The sequence below is a fragment of the Petromyzon marinus genome, chromosome 24 (assembly GCF_048934315.1).
Source record: "Petromyzon marinus isolate PM22_M1 ecotype Great Lakes invasive population chromosome 24, UKy_Petmar_22M1.pri1.0, whole genome shotgun sequence".
In the NCBI taxonomy this organism is placed as follows: domain Eukaryota; kingdom Metazoa; phylum Chordata; class Hyperoartia; order Petromyzontiformes; family Petromyzontidae; genus Petromyzon; species Petromyzon marinus.
In genome coordinates, this window is record NC_133690.1 from 10,731,068 (window position 1) to 10,754,811 (window position 23,744).

At 45.6% G+C, this 23,744-nt stretch overlaps 1 protein-coding gene across 2 annotated transcripts in view; it reads left to right on the top strand.

The window, feature by feature from the left end:
- The first annotated feature begins 1,143 nt into the window (after positions 1–1,143).
- Positions 1,144–23,744, top strand: part of LOC116945537 (voltage-gated potassium channel KCNC1-like) — a 97,026-nt gene continuing 74,425 nt past the window's right edge. The window contains exon 1 of one of the 2 annotated variants that reach the window (XM_032959911.2): positions 1,144–2,926. In XM_032959911.2, coding sequence (XP_032815802.2) covers positions 2,297–2,926 — 630 coding nt within the window. In that variant the 5' untranslated portion in view covers positions 1,144–2,296. The remainder of the gene's footprint in view (positions 2,927–23,744) is intronic. The other variant, XM_032959910.2, reaches the window with a different exon arrangement.

Sequence of the window (23,744 nt, forward strand, 5' to 3'; positions counted from 1 at the left end):
TCATCTGAACCGGTCCCGGGGGCCTCCTCCCCTAGGTCGACTCAGCCTCAAATGAGTACCCGGCAAATATCGCCACTGGGGGGGGGGGGAAGACAAAGGCGGCCGGGCGTGGTTGCTGGCCACCGCACGCCCGCTCGTGCGCCGTGCCGGTCTTCATTAAGGTGCTCGCTAACAGCACTTGCCCCAAACAGCCTGTCAAAGCCTACACGGGGGATCTTTGTCTTTGTCGAAAGTGACCGAGATATTTCAACAGCCTTCGCGTCCAGAGAGCGTCCCCATGCACACCGCGGTAGGCGATGGAAAATGGTTAATAAATCCACACGTGTGCGTGAATAAACACTCATAAAATATAGACGTACAATTAATTCATTATATGTGTACAGTCGCATTGCATTTACCGCGAGGGGTTTATATGCAGTATCGTATGGCGTTATATTGTCATCGATGCTGCATTGACGCTGAGATCACCGCATTGGCATTTGCAATATATTGTGCATTATAAGTAGCCTGCAAAAATAATACACACATCGTTTCAGCATCGGCATGTCACAAGCAAACATGTTGCACATCGCGTGCATGAATTACCACAATTTATTATAGATGTGCACGATCCTTTTCAGCCGGAATCATGTTTTATCATCATAATTCCTGCCCCCTAATCACCATTATTCCTATATATATAAAATTACATTAGTAATATTATTACACAAATGTTGCACAACCCCATCAATACATAACGTTGCTGAAACATTATATAAAATAATGCCTCAACATGTTCCATTATGTATATTCCACGTATCTCCCGCCCCCCTTACACACGTCCATTTACCGTATTTGCATACAGGAATAATACAGCGAATGCAGACATTAGTCGTACATATTACGGTGTGTGTGTGTGCGTGTGGGGGGTTGGGTGTGTAACCTATCTCTTTATGGTGTATGGGTTTATTCTTTACGAACCGGCCTCACATCAGCTGCTGCGTGCTGTGTATCTGTGCACACACGCCGAATGTGCGCTTGTGTGTACGCGGGGAGCCTAGAGCACGCGCTCGCATTGACTTGCCTTCCTCACCACCGACAGATTTAATGCATTTCCCTCCCCCCCCGCAACCCACCCACCCTCCTCCCCTCTCTCTCTCTCTCTCGCTCTCTCTCTCTCACGTCTCCTTTTCTCTAGCCTAGCCGATGCAGAGAGGTGTTCAGCGGTCAGGAAACAGCACACAGAGCGCGCTCCACGCTTAGATGCGCTCTCTCTCTCCATCGCTCCCATTCTGGGACTGGAGCATAGGTCGTTGCATTGGCTACCTCTCGCTCTCTCCGTCTACGTAGATTTTTGCCGTCTATGTGATAGTACTGGCAGTCAGTCAATTCGGTCTGTGGATTTGCGTGTGTTTTTGTTGTTGTCGTTGATGATGTTCTATATCGGCGCACCTGTGTGTATGGCATCGCTATCTTAATGCGCGGTCGGGTATAGCGTGTTGCGAATGGGGGGGGTGGGGTGGGGGGGATAACCGAGGATAAGGCAGCAGTTTTTATTTCCCTGTGTTATATATTACACAAGGGGTGTGGGGGGGGGAACAACAACCCATCTTAATTGTGAGCCTTGTCGCAAGGTGTCGAATTTGGCGTGCGCACGAGCAAATAAAATGAGCTGCGATATTGTCACCAAGATGGGAATTTTATGAATTTTTTTTAGAAAAATTCTCATTAATTTTGCGTCTTTATTTCTTGTTTTCCCTCTCCACCACCCACCCCCCATATTGTGGCTCAGCAACAGACACAGAATAATATATATATTTTTAAAAAAACCCAGAGAGACTGGATGTTGTTATCAGGGCTGTTACAGGGTCCCTGCCCTCTCGGCAACGCTGAAGCCACGCTGCCGCATGACGAGGAGGCTTTCCATTCGCGTCCCGTCTCCTCCGACCGCCGGCGTTCACCGAGAACATAGCGAGGGAAGGAGGACACGGCAGAGGCGAAGCAGGGGGCTGAAGAGAAGAGAGCTTCCGCTGGAGAGAGGACATCCGACCATCAATCTCCAGCGCCGCGCCTACCCGCGGGCCAGCCACTGACTGAATTTGCTCGGGCAGCAAAAAACAGGACTCACCACCACCACCATCATCATCACCATCAATTTAATTAAGAGCAGCAGCAGCGGCGGCGGCAGCAGCATCAGCAGTAAAGCAGCCTGGCGAAGACGGCGAGATCTAGGGCTGGTAATAAAATTAATCATAAATTATAACGTGGATCGACGCGTCTCCTCTCTGATCGTCAGCCGCCTCCGCCATCCAGACGCATGATCAGCTCAGTGTGCGTGTCGTCGTTCCGAGGACGCAAGTCCGGCAACAAGCCGCCGTCAAAGACATGCCTGAAGGGCGAGATGGCCAAGAGCGAGGACGAGGAGCGGATAATCATCAACGTGGGTGGTATGCGCCATGAGACCTACAGGACCACGCTCAAGACCCTGCCGGGCACTCGCCTCTCGTGGCTCACGGAGCCCGACGCCTACAGCAACTTCGACTACGACCCCAAGTGCGACGAGTTCTTCTTCGACAGGCACCCCGGCGTCTTCGCGCACATCCTCAACTACTACCGCACGGGCAAGCTTCACTGCCCCGCTGACGTGTGCGGACCTTTCTTCGAAGAGGAGCTCGCCTACTGGGGCATCGATGAGACGGACGTGGAGGCGTGCTGCTGGATGACCTACAGGCAACACCGCGACGCCGAGGAGGCCCTCGACAGCTTTGACAATGCCCCCGACGACGGCGGAGGAGGTGGCGACGGGGACGAGGAGTCCGGCGGCTCGGGCAGCAAGCGCTTCGGTGTCGATGACCCCAGCGCGGCCGCCAAGTCGAACTGGTGGCGTCGCTGGCAGCCCAAACTGTGGAACCTTTTCGAAGATCCTTACTCGTCCAAGAACGCCAAGGTTAGTTTCTGCTGCTGCTGCGTGCGTGCGTGTGCGCTGTGTGTGCCCATTTCCCGACGGAGGGCTTGTCTACCCACTCTCTATCTCCACCTGATTTCTCCATCGCATCCCCATCCTCGAGCTGCTTTTGCAGCTTCTTGCTCAATAGTCTGTCTCAAGCCTCTCTCACCATCCACCTTCTCACGTAACCCGCCTTCATCTTCTTTCTCTCCAACATTTCGTCATGCTATCACCGTCATCTCTCTCTTTCCTCATCATCTCAATCTACAAATCATCTCTCAACCCTCTCTCTCCCTCTATGCATTCTTCTCCCATGCATTCTCTATCCATCCATTTATTTATCTCCATTCCATCATCTTAATATCTCCATCCTCACCCTTCCTTTATCTTATTTCTGTCCAACTTCTCTCTTAATCATCTATTTCACTCCCCTTGATAGTTTTCTCTCATAACCTCTCCCTATCTTCCCTCCATTTCCCCACAGTCTATCTCCACCACATCTTCATCCTGTCGCAATGATAGTTCGTATATTCGTTATTGTCCTTCCACTCATCCTCTTGCTCCATATTCTGTATGTACATCTCCATACATTTTCTCTCCGTCCTCTCAAACTCCTGCCTTTAATATCCTGTCATCCCTTCACGTCCTGCCTCTCCATCTTCTTTACTTAACCTGTTTCTTCTTTAGCCATTCCTGACCCTCCATCTCCTTCCATCATCTCTCTCCAATATCTCACTTTTTTATTCCCATTATCTTTCTTTCATGTGCCTGCTCTAAAGCCACCCTCTCTCATCCATCCACCGCCTTTAATTGCCTACAGCTCATACTGCATATTAAATTAGATGTCGAACTGTCGCAAGGAAACACTCAGCACACGGATGACCCATATTTACGCACAGCGCTAGATATTCATTCGATCAATAACCCTTAGATCCAAGTGAGAGGCCATCAGGACAATCATTCTCTCCTGCAGAAGTGTCCAGGGATGCATTTGTAAGTAAAAAAATATGCTAATCTCTCTTCAGTTTAATGTCAACATTGTCGTTTAAATACTCAAGATTGACCAAGACTCATGGACAATATGACCAACATAGAACACCTGTTTCCTACAGTGAATTTTATATACAATAGCTCATGGTGGTGCTTATTGTGCATTTTGGCTGTATGAATATGCGACGTGTATTTAACAACACACCGTTTTATATGGAGATGCATGTTGTGTGTTTTTTTTCCTCCACAAAAAAACTCTACGCGTGCGTATATATACACGCACACGCGTGCCAGCAACCACATACAACACATATAGAACGCCGCGAATCATTCCGCATAGGCGAACGCACACGCGCGTTCATGCCGAGGACGCTGCGTGGGAACACACACGTGCGGTGTATTGCTAATGAGCGAACAGAAGCCAAGATAAAAAAAATCACACAACGCAACCGGCCCTCATGGCAGAGCCACCACGGCAGACAAGACATGAGACGGCGTGCCGGCACGGCCCCCCCCACCTCCCCACCGTAACCCATTCGCTCCGCCGATGGAGCTGACGCACAAAATGCGGCGGAAAGGCGACGCCACACGGAGTGATGTAACGTGCAAGCGGGTGGTCGCAGCGAGCTGGCGGGCGCACGTCTTTGAAGACCAACGAGAGGGGCCCTCAGTCAACCTTGCACAAAGCGCTGCAGCAGGCAAGCGCGCGCGCGCACGCGTGCACGCGCCCCGCTCGGCCCGCTCGCTCGCTGGCCAATTGCTTGCTGGGTTCTGCAGGCAAAGCCATGCCTGTGTAATTTGAAACGCAACTGGTGCCGCTGGCATTTCTCTTTGGGACGTGACAACATGTCCTGCTGCATTGTGCATTTGCGTCAGAATAGGAGACTGAGTCATGCACTTTGCGACATGAAATGCCTTTGTCTTTATTTGTTTGCTCTAATCGTTGTCCGCATGATCTGTTTGTTATTTGCTTGCAAGGAGGGATGAATGGTGGCAGCTATGAATCAATTCCTCTGCATCAAGCGCTCTCTAAAACCGGTTTATCGGTCTTCCTCTCGGTTGAATCAGCGGCAAATGAGTACCTTGATGTACCGCATGAATGACGGCGCTGGGAAGACAAAGGCGGCCGGGCATGATGCTGATGATGGCCACACAATCCCTTTGCGTGACGTGTAAACCTTAATAGGAGCTCACTGACAGCACTTGCCTCAATACCTTTGGGGCAAGTGCTAAATATGGGATTCATGTATATGCCATATATTATTGGCATACTGCACACAATTCGACAATTTTTTTTATCTGTAAAAGCAAATGTGAGCAGAACTATGGTCTATATTTCGTAATATAAATACAAATATCTATTAGTCCATCAGCCTCTTGGCTGCCGGAGCAATATCATCAAGCAGAATGTCTTATTATGGATCTAAGTACATTCATACAGTAAGGCATCTTAAAAATATATATGTGCCCAGGTACTGCTGTGATTAAAGATGATAAGCTCAGAATCTAAGGGTGCCAAATGAAAATTCCATCCCTTCAGGGTCAGTAAATATTAGAGCCATTTTGTGAAAAATCAACAGTGGGCACTCTACGGAGAGAGGGAGACTGATCTTCGCCATGGGAATGTGGAATTTCCAGCACTCGCTAAAGGCTACGGATGAAGATTAGCGCACTGCCATAATGTTTAAGCGACGAGACACGTTGACTTGTGATGCTGCAGTATAATATACTTATACAGCATACTGCAGTACGTTTTAACACGTAGGCTTTCGCGACCAATATTATTCACAAAGGTTTTTGGGTTAGTTCACGTAAGACTATTCTGGCAAATCGCCAAATGATGCTGGATGTAATTACCAGCGAAACGTCGTACTCAAATTGTAAATGTTCTGGATTTATTCTCGAACACACCGGTAGGCTGAAGTAGTAATGAATTGGCATTTTGTTTACCTGACAAATCCCTTAATAATTTGCTGCGTCGGGTGGTGGAGGGTTACGATTTAACCCAAAAACCTTGATTTTGAATACTGCAGTACGTGTGTGTGCTCCATTCCATATGAACTCAGTGGCTTTGAAGAGCACAAATCAACCAACGGTGGCGTCTCGCTTCTTGCCAGATAAAAGCAATCCCTTAACATTATTCAAGAGTAGACGATGGTGTAAAGTGTCACGGCCAGGCATTCGATATGTGTCTGCAACTCACGGCACACTGCTAACTTCCCAAGAATATTCTCTCAATGCCTGCCGAGCTGAAACATCCCCGTGCCACTTATGGGAGAGCAATACGGTAATTACACATTTCAAATGCGAATGCTATAGCCCTGGGTACAAGACTAGTAAAGGTCAAAGCGTCTCCTGCCTCAAATGAGCGATGGGGCAACACTCTTGAGCTATTGGTGGAAATTCCATATTTCTCATGGCAGGGCGCTATCGTCTGTACACAACAGCCATACATAATAACGTCTTGGTGTACTGGCCATCCACGTGCCATTGTACCTCGGGAATCTGTAAATGAAGACGGGAGAAACAATTGTGCGGAAAACTTGAATGCAAATATTCACGGCGTTGCTGTGTTGGATAGATTACTCTTGTTCCATTGTCTTTTACGATTGAGACACCCCGCCCTCTGCCCCGTTCATTTAGTCTAGGCAATAGTTTTGCCAGTAAAATAACATTACTCTATACTTTAGTTAATTTCCCTTTTCCAATTAGACTCTGTGCTGTCAGGATCATATCTTCAGATGAAAGAAAAGTCATTGGTTTCTCTCATAAGTAAACAGTGCATCACATTGCCAGCAGGGAATATTCAACTCTGTAGTTAAGAGCGTGCCATACATTTTTGACTTGACCATAAGAATCTAGAAGTGGGCGCCCTCCCCTAAAAATGCCACGTTCCCGACCGTTACCCCGACGTGAGTAAGGGGGCAGTAAGCCCAATCGTCCTTCTCGCCCCTTACCCAGTGGGCACCTGGCCTCGGGATTGTTGTCCACAGAATACCTTTACCACTCCCCCCTATCGCTCCTTGCTTTGTAATGGGTTTGTTAAAAAACTTATAATAGAATAATAACTTGGCGCTATCAAGCCCCCCCCCCCCGACACTCAGATCAAGATGTAATTTCGTGGGCCAAAGCCACAGATAAAACCCAAACTCAGTCCTGCCACCACCGGACTTAGTATAGCCCTGGAAAAATGCCACAAGACTATGTCTTAGTGTCCTCAATAACGTTATCTACACGAGGCGATGCTTTACTTTAATCTCGTGGAAAGAGTGTTTTTTTTACATGGCAATAATATTATATAAATTCCCAGAATTGAATGAAGTCAAATAAAGTGACGTGAAAATCAGTTTTTTTGTGCAGTCATTGGTGACTGGACTGAGTCCTATCCGCTCGTTACGCTGGAGAATCTGTGATTAATCTTGGCTTGGTAATGGAATTTAACCCAGGATTCCAATGGTGCCAGCTTAGTGCTCTGACATAGTATTAGCCTCCTAAGCCACCCGCACACCTCATAATTATCTGCGTGAATTTGCATTAATTCTTGATTCATTCCACAACATTGATATAACACGTTGATCGCTGTTTTATGCAATATAGACTGCCCACATGCGGGTTCAGTTCAACGCTAGAAAACAGCATGCCTGATATGGTCGTGGGTCTCGCGATTTCTATTTGGAAATCGCTTCGATGAAGTGGCTTGGGTGATTCAGGGGGCCAATGTAATGTCCGTGCCACAGCACCGAGCCAGCACTGAAGTGATGCTGCATTAGAATCCACAGATCCTACCGGCTACTGCACCGAGGCTCTCGTGTGCAGAGAATCTGAGAATCTCCACACAGTAGCAAATCGCTGTGAAAAATCAACCACTGCACAGAGGGTGAAAACCCACCCACTGCTTCAGATGAATATAAAATTAGGTTCGATTGAAACATAAATTGCTTCTCTGTATCTCTTCACGAATACAATATGTATATTTCACTGTGTTGGCCCACTTGGCCATCCAGACGTATGGAGCAGAAAAACTGGGCACTTGCCAATAACATCTGGCGATTTGGCAGTATTTGCTTATTAAGCATGACTGTACTGATGACCCACGGGAGGTTGAAATCAGTGCAGAGTTAGCGTGTTTAAACAAATTACGTTGGTTAACAAAAGTCTGAAATGTCAGCAGGGCTTTTGACTAAAACAGATTTTGGATTAATGTAGAGACAAAAGGTAAAGGTGCAGGGCCTGCAATATCTTTCTCACGACACTGCTGGCAGAAAAGCCTTCACTAGAGGGGGCTCTAGAGAGCCCCTCGAGAGGGCAATTGATCTACACTCACAGACTGATCAGACATTCTGGAAGAGGTGGAAGTACCCACACTTTGCCCCACCACACGGGACCTGGCAATCGACGGTGGTTTATTCATTTCTACTGCTGGGTGGACTGAAGCAGGGTGGTGGAGGGGGTGGGGGCATTTATGACACTTTCACCGTTGTTATAAATGCTCTATTACTGTACTTATTGAGGTTTTTAACATTCAGTTCTTACATCACTCAGTATTAGAGCACTAGAGTAGATGCAGGCCAGTCTGCAGACGGGATGACAAGACTCGCCTGGTATACAGGAGGTCGTGGGTTCGATCTCCACCCTGACGCCTGTTGTATATTTGGAGCTTGCGTGTCTCTCTCCCCATGGTCGCGTGAATTTTTCTCCGGGTCCTTCGGTTTTTCTCTCCGCATTGAGAATCAACGTCACGCGTTTAGAGTATTTGGCTGCTCTAAATTTACACATGCTAAGCCACTTGGTTGAGCTATGATTTGTGGCCAGGTCGCTTCTGGAAAGGAACCGTATAGCTCAATGGGCCTTACCTGGTAACATAAAAAGTTAATAGTTTACACTCAACGGTCCTCAGCGGACGCCTCTCACCGAGCACTCACCACTCACCTAACTCTCACCAGATAATCATTTGACACTCAAAGCTCACCCGACCCGACTCGATTGACACTCAGTTTAAGGAGTGGGATAGCAGGGCTATGCAAAGCCTCTTTGGACTCTCTCTATGGCCACGTTTACCCTATTCGTACATCATCTTGAGATGTGATCACATTTAGATGCCTTAGAAATTTAACATTTATTGTATTTATGAGGCCACATTTGCTAACCGGTATATTTATGTTAGAAAAAGAATAACGACCGAAATTATTTTGCCCATGAAATAAAATTCCCTACTAATCGCAGTAAAAATGCTTTAAGACAAATTGTAGAATGTTTTTAAAAATAGCTCATTTGACAATGTAACAGAGAAACTAAGAATGCGGCCATTGGCAGAATCGTGTTTTCTAGACCTTGAATTCCATTGCAACACACACAATTTAAGACAAATGTACTACCATCTTCATGGTGATAATGCCAATATATCATTGTGCATTCTGATTGTGCATTATTATTAAGTAATTTTCTTTTTCCACTTTCACGATGCTCATTGTGTTATCGGCGTCACGTCATGAGACAGAGTTTTCATTTGAATCTCTCGCACCGCAGCGCAGCCGGTCGAAAATGTCCTTCGGAAGTGGATACTACAGAGCTACTGCTGTGGTCCCTTCAAGTGACCCCTGGTCCACAGCGTAGGGGGCAGCACTTCCCCACCTGCTCTAACATATGAGAGTGTTACAGTCAGAACGTTCCTTCCCTTCTCAGAGTTGGAATGTGGCCAAATGAAACGAACGTAACCAAATGAATGTAATGGATTTTTTTTCGTGCAGTCATTAGAAACTGGGCTGAGATCATCAACTCAATTCGCCTGAGAGCCTCGCTCAATCGCGGGCGAACGACTGGATTCGAACCTTGGATATCGGTGATGCCCACTCCATTGCACATATTTTTTTTGTATTTACCTGGATATATAGTATTTTGAATTTACACGAATAACTGATGGTGGGGAGCGATAGTGTAGCGGTTAGCGCGCTGCGCTATGAACCTGGCGACCCGAGTTCGATTCCCGCTCACGGCCAACACCAGTGACGATTATCTGAACCGGTCCCGGGCCTCCCCTAGGTCGACTCAGCCTCAAACGAGTACCTGGTGCGGTGTGTAAACATTGCCACTAGGGAGACAAGGGCGGTCGGGCGTGGTGCTGGCCACCCACCCCCTCGTGTACCTTTCCGGCCTTCATAGGTGCTCGCTAACAGCACTTGCCCCTACAGTCTGTTAAGGCTATATGGGGATATTTGTCTTTGTACTGTACGTATGCTAAATAATGATTTACAGTCCACTTCTGGATGAAGGCCTCCCCTCCACCATATCAGTTCTGCTAGTTTTTTATTTTATTTTAACATACTTTACCACACTAGTCAGTACCGGTATCGGCGCAGCACTGGTCAAGATGTCACTCGCTACCGATGTGCAGCCATGGTCGGGTATGGATCTCAGGTTTCCAGGTCGTGTTGTATGCTAACCACTGCACTACTGCTGCACAATTGTATATATATACAGATGTTCTACTATATGCAAGGCAACACGCTTGATTGTGTCTAAAATGTTTTACCCACGGCCCCACATCACCGGAAAGGGAGCGGTCAGTTGCGCACAGTGGCAGCAGGCAGGGCAAGGTGACCACGAACGGGAAGGGATGCTCGGCTGGAAAGTGCCCAAGGTGAACAGAGATGGCACGGCTCAAGATGAGCAGCAGGAATACATAAAGAGCGCCGGGCATGAAGGGGAGACGGGGGGTGAGGATGAGAGAGGAGGGACGAGAGAATGAAGGAGCGAGCAGAAGTGAGCTGCATGGAGCAGCGTCTGTTTTCACAGGGGGCGGGGTGGCGGGGGTGGGGGGAGGAGATGGATTCAGAGTAAAGGGTTGTGACACAAAAGTCACGTGATTTAAAGGAGGCTTTCGGCTAATGGAGATATGTAAATAAGTGTACAGGTATGAAATATTAGCTACGCCATACCCTTCGGTTCTTTCGGTAAAGTCACGTGGGTAGAAAAAATAATCGTTCACGACGTTTGGATCGCGAAACACGAGCAATCGTCTTCACATTGAAACGCCGTGATCGTTGATTATTTTTTCTACCCACGTGACTTTACCGAAAGAACCGAAGAGTATGGATGCCTGCAGTCACGAAAGCTTCAAATCAAGATGAGATTCACTAGATTGTAAATGTGGGATGAGTTATAACAGTTGACTTTTTGTAGTTGGCATGTAATGTTAAGCATAGTCATAAGGAAATTATGGAATACAATATTAAAAAAAACTGTAAATTGTGTTTTCAATAATAAATGGGATCAATGATAATGCAATAATACATATTCCAAGTTTAGTATTATAGTACTCAGTAACTGTATAATTTAATTTAATAGTTTTTAATCGCCAACATTTTCCAAATTACCCGTGAAATATTAAAACTGCAGTGCGTATCTGTACCATTATTACGATACAGTATTTGTAACGGCAGACGGTGAAACAGCAACACCAAAGGGTCGTCGGTTCGACACATCAAGAGAAAAAACTCCGGAAAGCATTCTCCGCAGTAAATCCATATTAAATCCATAACAGGTCAAATTTTCAAATATAATGGGATTTTTTTTAACGCACTGCAACTCACAGGGAAAGAAAGATCTTGACATTTTGTCTGACAGGCCTTATGCAGCGAATCTGAAGTAAGAGTAAAAACAAACCCACCAAACCCCCCCGGGTTATTGATTTGACCAACCGGCTTTCCTTAAACTTGCTCAAAGCAGCGACCTTATATGCAGTGTACATACCATATTAAAAGTTTAACACGTCTAGAGCTTTCACGGCCCATTGTTATCATTCAATGATAGATATTCGGGTCAGTGTTGTGTCGTGCACCTTCCTCCACCCGGCATGGCCAACAAATAAAGTGGCCGCGTGGACAAACGCAGCAACTTATCACCGCTCTGGCACATCTGTATGCTGTGGATTGCTCATCGAAAACATTCCTCAAATGCGTTGCTACCAACCCCTTTTCCAACAAAAACCTGCCCCACCAAATCTTACAAATAATAAACCTCCAAATTTCGATTTAAAGCTTTCGTGACTGGAGGAGATTCATCTTCTTGGTTCTTTCGGTAAAGTAATAAAAAATAAATTAAAGCAATAAAAATAAATTATGTTTTATTTTTATTATTATATTTCCATTCTACGTGACTTTACCGAAAGAACCAAGAAGAAAATAATAAACCTCCTTTTATCCAAAGACAGAATTGTCTTTCCAGACCATTTTGCTACGGCAGTCCCCTTTCGTGGACTATTTAGACAATTATTTTAATGCGTAGTTTTGCACGTGCCATGAAACTGGAATGTCTAAATGCCACACATGCATGGGGATAACACTCAAATATCCACACACATAGGTCAAGAGGTCACCATGGCCAGTACTGTTCATGCCATCAACACTTGCTATCTTATTATCTGCTTAATGCAAGATCTTGCAGTGTTTACAGGATTGAAAGGCTAACTGCAAAGTCCTCTCTTACAGTATCCCGCCATCTGGAAGTTCCTTTCATATTGTCCATCAAATTTTCCAGCTACGTACGGTGCAAATAAGTTCAAAGCATACATCTACATCACATTATCCATCTTTGTTTCAGGAACCTTACAGTCACACAAACCCTGATTTCTCATCTGGGAAGGCGGTGTCCACCAACCCACGTTTACCTTGAACGGAATGCACACATCTTGTTAATAACCTGGGCGACGTCTGGGCTGGCATGGGGCGTTTTATTTGAACTCGTGTTTCGGTGTGGCAGTTGAACCTCGGTGGAACACCGCGAGACAGCCATTCCACTCCTGGTGTCTGCAGAGTCATCATCACTTCTAATGGCTCACCTGTCTGTGATGATGCTATGATAAATGAGGGTCACACTCCCCTGTTGTCGAAGCCATTGTCACAACTGGAGACTCATCTGCCTTGGGTAGTTGTACTACACTATGAATCCCAATATGGAAACCTTCAAACGGAGCCAACTTAGCCACCACTTTTAGACAAACCCTGCACATGATTACGACATTCAGACAACTGCTCAATTTCTCTCGACAAAGATTCGTGTTGGGTTTTAGGATAGAGGTGAGCAGACTACTTGTGTACTGCCTTATGCAGGCTTGCATATTGATCCGAAGTTGGGTGCCTTCAACGGGTACAGCTATCTATGTAATCCACCATCAGTATTTTCCAATCACTGGATTTACCAGCGGGTCCTCAGATAAGTAAACTTCTATAGCTTTCACCGAAACGATTCCTGGCATGATTTTATTCAAGTAATCTTGGTTTGAAATGCCTCATTTATGTGTTTGGATGAGACACAACAATTACACGCTGATAACGATGCATGAGACGTCGTATTGGTATTGATAGGGCATGAGGTTCTAAACAGAGATTGACCCTTCAGCATCATCATAAGACATAAAATCCATTTGAAAATCCCCCAAAGCAGTGTGTTCTCTGCGTGTATGAGCATGGCTGTGGCAAGAGATTTGCACAAAACTTTTGAAAACCCTTCACGTGTTTTTTTTGTAATCTTTACACAATCGGGGGGTGGGGTGGGGGGCACATTTCCACACATTCTGCCATGAGATTGACACACTTATATTTGAATTCTGAGAACTGAAAATTAGCTACTTGAAAGTGAACAGCGAAAACGTTAACATGGTGGGGTTTTTGTTGTTGTTGTACAGTCATCGTTGACTGGACTCATGCCATTGCCCTTCACCACTTGAGCGCCCGGCTTCACTCTTTCCCGCTCCGAGATGTCTGCAAGTTGCAGGGTGAGGTCACGTTCGCCACCGAATCTCGGAGCGCGCAAGCGATTCAGCGTTAAATTGATTTAGAGAGGCATCGCGGCGCTGTTTTTAAAGACATTGTACTCACTGCAGACAACTGGAGCGACATGGCCACACTCTGTGATAGCTGGCGCCAAACTGTGCCACACGCTCTCCCGCATGGCCTTGTGGGAGCCTCGGTACCGATAAAGTTTTTTTTTATTTCGGGTTTGTTACCACGATGTACACGTACGTCATCGGGAACAGGAAGGGTTAATTAAATAATGACGGCTGACCGCCTGGATTCGAAGTCATGTGCACAGCAGTGTTAGCTCAGGTGCTCTGACCTGGCCACCTCCTTTTCAGTAAATAAAACAAAATAAATATCTGTACGGATTCATGGACAATTCAAATCTCCGTGTGAATTCAGTGTCTGAGCATAAACATATTCACTTTCTGTTTGAACAATTAAGGAGATTCATTTGTCAAGAGGTACGCTACCTTAATTCTTCCCTGAATGTTGCCTGGGCAAGAGGCTCAGGAGGCTGATAACCGTGGTCCAAGCACCGAGCCAGCATTGCTTAAATCTTGGGCTTGATTACATAAAGCCAACCATGATTTAGTGTGGCAAGATAATTGTCTTACAGATTTAATAAACAAAACAAAAACTCCCAACACATTTATAAATAACACCACGGCCTTAAAAAGAGAGAAAATATATATATATAAATTAGCAGGCAACGTTTCGGACAATGGCCTTGCTTCCCAGCACATAATTAGAGAGGCCACAGAGAGATAGAGTGGAGAACAAGAGTTGGAGGCTGCACTTTATACCATGGGGCCTGATGAGAATTACATTTTAAAAATGTTTTCCGATTAGTAGTTTTCAAATTGGCGTATGAATAGATTCCTAATAGTTGCTATGGGGCAGCAAACATTCATTCATGCCCTTCGCTTTTCAATTATAAGGCCCTATTGAGGGCTGTGATTTGAATCTTTGCGGATGAATGTGGCACCTCAAGTGGCTGCAGGGGTCACGTGACCGAATTGGAATTGTGTGCATCATGTACTGTACCAATCACGTGGAATCAGTCGATTCTTACCCGCACAATTCTCCGCTTGTATCACGAGCGTAAGAATAAATTTTAATCAATAAATGCAATGCGTATGTGCGTGCCCAGTCTCATTCCCATCTATAATGACCCCCTTCCCATCCAACCCCTGCCCCGTCTTTCATATTAAATAAGCTTTGTCACATTTGTACAAATTGGTAGCACTGTGAAGCAAACATTTCGGTTGATTGACATGTGATTAAAAAAAAAAAACCTCTATGCAAGGGCAGGGCACATGAAAGGTACACCTTCCGAGTGAGGAAACGCGACTCTCTGAAGGCACCCTCAGAAGTAGCTCTTTGACGTCATCTTCTCGGGCCTGTTCTCCGACACAATACGCCGGCCGCTACACTGCAAATTGCAACCGCCGCATTGGCGTATTTCGTCATCTGATGTCATGATGACGAGGGCACAATGCGAATATACTTGGGAGCAGAACATTAAAAAAAATGACATTTTGTGATATAATATCAAGGTCTGTTATATCCATCAGTCAGTTTATTTCGGGTGAGGCCCATTGAGCTAAGGAGCTCGTTATCAATGGGGACTCGGCCAAGGCAGTATACGTGTTGCATGGGCAGAGAGAGTTTACACGGGTGGCATAAAACAATAACATTGATGATAATGAAATAACAGGCAACCAGAACGGTGCACAATGGGAAATCTGGAAAGCGATCAAAAATTCACGTTACGCATGACACGGGTGAGATCAACTCACGTGCGATATTTAAAATGGCATTTGTAACGGCAAGGATATACTGTGTAGAGTTTAACACGTAGGCTTTCGCGACCAATATTATTCATAATAAACGTTTTGGGGTTAGATCGCGTTATTTATAAATGTGTCGTAACCCTCCACCACCCGACACGGCCAATCAGTAAAAATGTGTCACGTTGACAAAAGACAAATAGTTCACTACTTTAACCCATATATAGATATCATCAATTGTTTCCTATCTACTGCTGGATGATGGCCTCGCCACATTGTTGCAATACCTGATGGCCGGGCAAATTTTTCCGATCCATCGCACTCCTGCACAAGCTGACCAGGTGGCTCCATCTCTCTGTGGCGCATTACCTCATTTGGGCTGCCATTCTGTCGCCAGGCTCATCCCCACCGTCCGATCGTCCCATCTGGAGCTGTGTCCTAAGCACAAGCCCACTTACGTTCATTACAATCGTGTCCGATTTCCCTTTGTTCCCCGATCTGTGCGTTCCGCTCTCTGACTGTCATGATGTCATATTATTCGTTCATCTCTCGCTTGCCTCTTTGCACATCTTTGAACTTCTGTTCCCATTCGACTTGGTTCAGTGTTCACGTTTCTGACCCACGTCATGGCTGGCAATATGCACTGACTGAAAAGTTTCCTCTCGAGACCAATTCTTCTTTAGGCAAATTACAAAATCACTCAATCATGCTGTCGTTCATTTTTTTACTTCATAATTTACATCCCAATCCACCTTACAGGCATATACACATTTGTTAAATTCATGGTCTCAGCGTACGAATACACTGAATGGCTTTGGTTGAAAGTGAACAAACATTAGAAATGAATTAAAACAAATATGTATCCGTTCATATGCACATTCTTCATATCACGTTTCCTTAACCCATTCACAAACTTTAACTGAAACACCACACTAATCAATAATGCATCTGTCGATTCAATTCATTTTGTTGCGACAAATAATTTCTTAACTTAGAACAAATGTTATGGCACAAGATGCTGAAAATTACGACGTAAATATTCTGCGTGCATCGCCCTAATAATTAGGACCCGCTAAATTAAATGCATGCGATAATTTCTGATAATTTCTTCCCGCGTACATTTTGAATATTCATAACACATCTCTATAAACTCGTGATCTAACAATCACTATGAACAGAGTTCCTCGAGGCAGTCTACGTATTGCATACGCCGGGAGTTTCTCTAAAAAAAATTCGTGTGCTTTACCGTAGCACTGGGATGCTGCCGCGGTGTCAACACAGCGGTCAGGGCACTGAACTCGCAATGCAGAGGTCTAATCCGGTGCGGCAGTGGAAAAACATGGTGCAAGTTTATTAAATCCCCCTGCCTGTCCACCCAGCGGTCTACATGGGTGCGGCACTAAACTGAAATTAAACTTTGTTTATTTTACCAGCTAAGGCCCACCGAGCTATATAGCTCTTTGCCAGAAGCGACCTGGCCACAAACGATAGCTCAACAAAGTGGGTTATCACGTGGAAATGTATAGCAGCCAAATACTCTAAGACGCATATTGATTCTAAATGTGGAAGGGAAAACCGGGGAGAACATGCAAACTCCAAATATACAGCAGGCGTCAGGGTGTGGATCAAGACCATGGTCTCCTGGCATACCAGGCGAGGTAGTTAACGTTTCGCCCCCATGGCGTCTGAACTGGTCCCGGGCTGCCTCATTCACCTTGCTCGTTGATCAGCATGGTGAAGTATGGTCAAACAGCCTCTATTGGCCGACACAAGGTGGAGAGGCCTTCATCAAGCCGTGGAGTGACAATGGCCTGAAAGGTATAATAATCAATACAGTATTATTAATTTTGTAGCAATATATTGATGGTAGCATGAACATCCTGCTGCTAAAACGCAGGCGCTTGTATTTTGGGTGCACAGCTTGAGTCAAAGTGGACTCAATCACGTAGTTCGGATTCGGACACGATTCCCCAAATGATCCGATCCCGTCCGCATTCCTGTGGACCTGATCCTGATTGGCTCTTTAAATCCATTCCAAGATCGATTGGGATCCGAATTTAATTATTGGATATCAATATATGAAACAATTCCTTTAGACGAAGATAACAATGGAAATGCATGTTGAGCTTCGTTATAGAATTTAAAAGATGATTTATTTAAGCAAAACAAATTCTCAATGAGTCTCGACACACAATTCCGGGCAGCTCCTGCGTTGGGATGTTTTACAAATTCCCTCGATGAATGTTTCCAAGTTGGAACGAAAATCCAGAGAAATTCCATAAACATTTGAGATGTATCTCTCAGGTTCTCACAGACGGGTTCATGAACCCACCTATATTAAGATTTGCTGGCCGGCTCAAAGACGAGCAGGTTTGGGAGTCTCACGAATCTCTAAGCTTTTCACCGACCCACGCCTCCAAAGCACTGGACCACGCCAAAAGAACCGGCTTTCGAATCAAATGTTGTCAAGCAGGCTCTCGATTTTAATACAGGGTATAAAATAAAGATAATTAGTGAATGTATTCATGACCCCTGCAGCCTTGAGCAATTCCGTTACTACTTAAAGAAGAATGAATCATTCAGTGTAGCGTACTGCGGCTCCAAGGAGCCGATTTTTACTCTTCACGACCGCATTTTTAAACAGGGAGCCAATCAGCTGATCAAAACCTCGGTTACATTCAGTCGAGGCATTGAAGACGTCCATTCAGCTTCCCCCCAAGGGTGTCCCTTCAGCTGTCATACCTGGACATGAATTTGCGAGTCGCTGTGCATAGCAATGCACAAAAATAAGCTGATCAGAATATTCAGATTCAACCTTAGTTTGTCCTGATTCGCCAAACTGATTCCAATGTTTAATCGGGTCCATCCGATTTCAAAATTAACCGAAAGTACACCCCCCCACCCCCCAGTGTTTCCACATTTATTAACCTTTGAGGATCACGTGTTGCTGATGTTAAGTGCATTGCGTATTTTAGTGCAGAATTGCCAACCCTACAGTATACTTGGCAAAGCATCTGCACAATGTTTGCACACATGCCCCATCTTAAATAAAATCAATCGGGCCCATGTAAATCAACTCTATTTCGCCCCTGTACTATCTCATGAATAACACGAGGCACGTCAACATCAATAAACGTGCCAACACTCATCCGTACGTGTGGTGACACAGACTAAAATGAGTTTCTATTGAACCGTGTACCACGGGACATGTCTACACCCCATCACGCCGATTCCTACCCGACCGATCTCATGAGATATTGGAGCTAAGTAGGGTTGAGCCTGGCAAGTGCTTGGTTGACAGAGGACCATGGAATAAGTTTCAGTTCAGTTTCAGTTTTCAGTTCATTAATTTTGGTATAGCCCTGTGAGCCATTCGGCTCTTGAATCGGGTGCAACCACAACAAACAAAAAACACGAACAATAAAACATCTTAAAGTGACTATGTGTAGGGAGCCTGCAAGGTGAACAGGAGAACGCAGGTATAGATTTAGATGTGTTCTGTTGATGCAGAATTTGACTGTGATCCGATTCTCGTGGATTTTCTGTCGCCACTCCAGTTCATTCTCAACTCTGAAACACCACACTCATCGTACTGCCCCAGCATTTCAATGAGATTGGTGGACACAACACCCATGTAATGCAGTACTACGGCAAATATTTGAGAGAGTTTGCGTACTCTCCCCATGGTCTTGAGAGGTGAGCAGGAGTTGGCAGTATAGCAATGGATTCTGGAATCTATCTGTGCGGAGCTTTGGGTGTTTTATCCTTTGTATAAGACGAGAGACTGCGAGGGAATCGCGGGTGGTGTCGGCTTGGGGCTGCGAGGTAGCCACGAGATGGTCGTAGAGCGGTGTGGTTGAATCTACGTGTGCAGAGCTCTGATTGTTAGCATCCCTCTTATTTTTTTATTTAAAGCTTTCGTGACTGCAAAGATTCATATTCTTGGTTCTTTCGGTAAAGTCACGTAGAAGGGAAACAATAAAATAATTAAAATATAAAACAATAAAATTCTCACGACGTTTCGACTGCAACACAAGCAATCATCATCAGGTGTGAAAACCACAGCAAGAAAATTTGAAAAAAGTTGCGTTTTTTTAACGTTAGCACCACGGAGAGCGATTTGGCAGTTATTCAGATGGACGAGTCCATCTATTTTGATTTAAAGCTTTCGTGACTGCAGTAATTCATATTCTTAGTGTTTTCGGTAAAGTCACGTTGAAGGGAAACAACAAAATAATAAAATAATACATATTTTATTATTTTGTTGAAGGGAAACAACAAAATAACAAAATAACATATATATTTTATTATTTTGTTGTTAAAGGAAAACAGCAAAATAATAAAATAATATATATTCTATTATTTTTTTGTTTCCCTTCAACGTGACTTTACCGAAAAAACTAAGAATATGAGTCCATCTATGTTCGGAAAAGAGGAGGGGGGAGACGAAAATAATGGATGCGGTCTGAGTGCCACTGTAAGCCATCTGGCTACCATGAGAGATTCGTTCATGAGGCTATCCACATATACAAACACAGAGACAATTTCAACCGAGAAGATGGATTCTGGCTTAGCAATCATTGGAAGGATTTGATAAACCATTTCGGGTCTTAATTGATTGTTCACGCTTACGGTGGCTTTCAGACCGCATCCATTATTTTCGTCTCCCCCCTCCTCTTTTCCGAACATAGATGGACTCGTCCATCTGAATAAACTGTCAAATCGCTATCCGTGGTGCTAACGTTAAAAATAACCGCCACTTTTTTCAAATTTTCTTGCTGTGGTTTTCACACCTGATGATGATTGCTTTTGTTGCAGTTGAAACGTCGTGCGAATTTCATTGTTTTATATTTTTTTATTATTTTATTGTTTCCCTTCTACGTGATTTTACCGAAAGAACCAAGAATATGAATCCCTCATTGTTTTTTTTTCGGATGCCCTTGTTTCTTACCCCATGTAAAGTTTAATTTACAGACTTGGTCAAATATTCCAATGCTGTCTTGATTCGAGGCTTTCGTGACTGCAGGAATCCACACTCTTTGGTTCTTTCGGTAAAGTCATGTAGGAATTAAATAATAATAATAATAGATCACAACGCTTCGATCGCAACGCAAGCAAATCGCCATCAGGCGGAAGAAAGAGGAGGAAAGCTGCTGATGCTGGCTGCCTTTGTGCATCAGCAGGTTCGCTCCTCTTTCTTCCGCCTGATGACGATTTTGCTTGCGTTGCCATCGAAACGTCGTGATCTAGAATTTTTTTCTACCCACGTGACTTTACCGAAAGAACCAAAGAGTATGGATTCCAATGCAGGTCGCGTGTGGTAGGGTAAAGTGTGGCTACTCCCACCTCCTCCATGATGTCTTGACAGCAGGGAAGAGCAGGCCAAATAATTTATATAAGGGCTGTCTGAAGCGACACCTTTGCCCCTACTTTATGACAAAATTACTGGCAGGCTTTGGGAATATTTTCTTCTGATACCAGACAAAGTCACTGGTGCAGACTGCTGGATATGGTTGTGGTTCGACTGAAACAAAGACACACTCAAGGACAAAGATGCCCATTGAGCCTTACACACCGGAGAGATCACTGTTGTTCACAAGTAACCTTTACGGCCAGTTAGGGCACAATCAAGTGTCGTGATTCAGAGTTGCGATACATTTCAAGAATAAATTCTTAGTTTTAATGGCGTTGTGAATGTACAAGCCTTCAGTGGCTTGAGCGGTCGGGTGGACCCATTGCGTACAACAAATAAGAGTGGCAAAAAGAAACATCTTTTCTTACGCGCGGCAGAGCGGTGCACGCATCGCGAGTAACAATAACCGATTTTCACCGCCGGATCGGCACATCACCCCTCGTCACGGGTGCACAAAGGGCATGGTAGGTGTGAACGATTTGGGGAAAATATCTAATTGCGATTTTTCTGACAGATATTGCGATTTCGATTTGATTTGCGATTACATTTTTGTAAAGTCGAGCCTCAGTTCAATATTCACTGTGTGATAGATTTAAAACGTGTGATGGAGCACTACCACGTGATACCATCTATATATGAACTGCTCTATATATTATACCGCAAGGATGAGAAGTTAAAAGATAGGCATGCTTCCAACATGTATTTATTAAAATGTTTTAATTGAAATAGAACAATCAAACATAGAACAATCGTTAAGTTAAATAAATAAAGTTATAATAATAAAAACTAAAACAATTCTAATAAGAAAGTAAGAGGACTTTTCAAATCGCAAAAAATCGCAGCCTTTGCGATTTGCTAATCTCATTGTTTCAAGTTGCGATTTCGATTTGAAATCGATTCATCGTTCAGCCCTATCCAGGTACGGTCGCACTTGGGACGCCTTTTTGTGTCCCCAGCTGCGGTGGCTTTGCACACTGCACCGAGTTCACGGCCTTCAGAGGTTGAGGTGGTGAAGGAGAGGGCCCAGGCGGGTTCCTACACCACACGATTTGCTACCCAGGGGATTCATTTCTCACGGAATATTTTCAGGACCCCCCCCCCCCGCAATTCCCTAAGCCTCCACATTCTGAAATTAGTGGTGGTGGTGGGTGGGTGTATGGGGAGGTAAGAGCGTGGGGGGCGGGGGTGTAGCCCGATTTTTTTTTATGAAGCTCAGTCCCGGACAGCTCCGATTAAGCCATTTCGTGCGACGGATGTTGCGCATGGCCAGGGATCGAACCCAACGCAGGGGGTTCGCTGGGGGGGATCGTAGCGCAGTGCGCAAACCACTGCAGCACTGCACACACACACACCGCACACACACACCACACACACACACACCGCACAAACACACCGCACACACACACCGCACAAACACACCGCACACACACACCGCACACACACACCGCACAAACACCCGCACACACACACCACACACACACACACCGCACACACACCACACACACACACACCACACACACATCACACACACACCACACACACACACCGCACACACACACCACACACACACACCGCACACACACACCGCACACACACACCGCACACACACCGCACACACACACCGCACACACACACACCGCACAAACACACCGCACACACACCACACACACCCCGCACACACACATCACACACACACCGCACACACACACCGCACAAACACACCGCACACACACCACACACACCCCGCACACACACATCACACACACACACACCGCACACACACACCCCGCACACACCGCACACACACATCACACACACACCGCACACACACACCCCGCACACACACACACCACACGCGCGTGCCTGTGGTATTGCGGTAGGGGGGAGGGATCTCTCTATTAACGTAGAATGCGCTGGTGGCTCAGCCATCGGCTGCACCTGTTGGGGCAGCGATGGCACCGCCGAGTGAATGCCGTCATGCATGGGGAGCGGGGGGGGGGAGGCACAGTCGCACTCTCGTGCGTCGCCAGCTGGAGGCGAACTCTCAAGGTCAAACGCGGGACGACTTTGACGTGTGCACGACGGAGAAGAGGACACGTCGCTTTGGGCCACCCCCCCCACCCCGCACCCCCTGTACTTAACCCGGCACTCGGCTTGCAACTATCAACGAAGACCGCTCGTTGCCAGCTGAATGTTTAGTCGATGAACGGCTCGCGTGTATAAATGGCTGAAGTCGGGCACCGGTGCTGGTTGCGAGTCAAGGTTTCACGATTTGAAGGCAAAACGCGAGCGAAGTTTCCCGTGAACGTTGCGGCACCAGGGCGCACGTGCGGCAGAGACTGGCGCGCGGGTGGCCTCGCGCTCCCACGTCAGCGCCCGCATGCCAATTTGTCCAAGTGCCCTTTGCGACGGGAAGGAAGCTCACATTCTCGGCACAAAAGGTTAGACTTGCATTTGTACTTTCAGTGTTTTATATACTGTACAAGCAGAAGGGCATCCGGCTTGTACGTTGAAATAACATTTTTCCTCTTAGCAATTAGATATATTTAACAATAAAATGTAATTTCAATAGGGTACACGCGACGTGTTTTCACCATGCATGTTTTCACTGTACAATTTATATATAGACACACACGTAGCTTTGACCGTATATATTTATTAAGGCAATTATCGTTGCGCGTGGTGTGTGCCTATATATAATTATAGGCGATGCATTTTCCATAACTACCCATTGCGATTCCTTTTTGACAGTGGCCAAATCCTCATTGCAGCATCCACCCTACTCCTTCCCTCCCTCCCCTTCCCCCTCCAATAGATCATCTCAACTG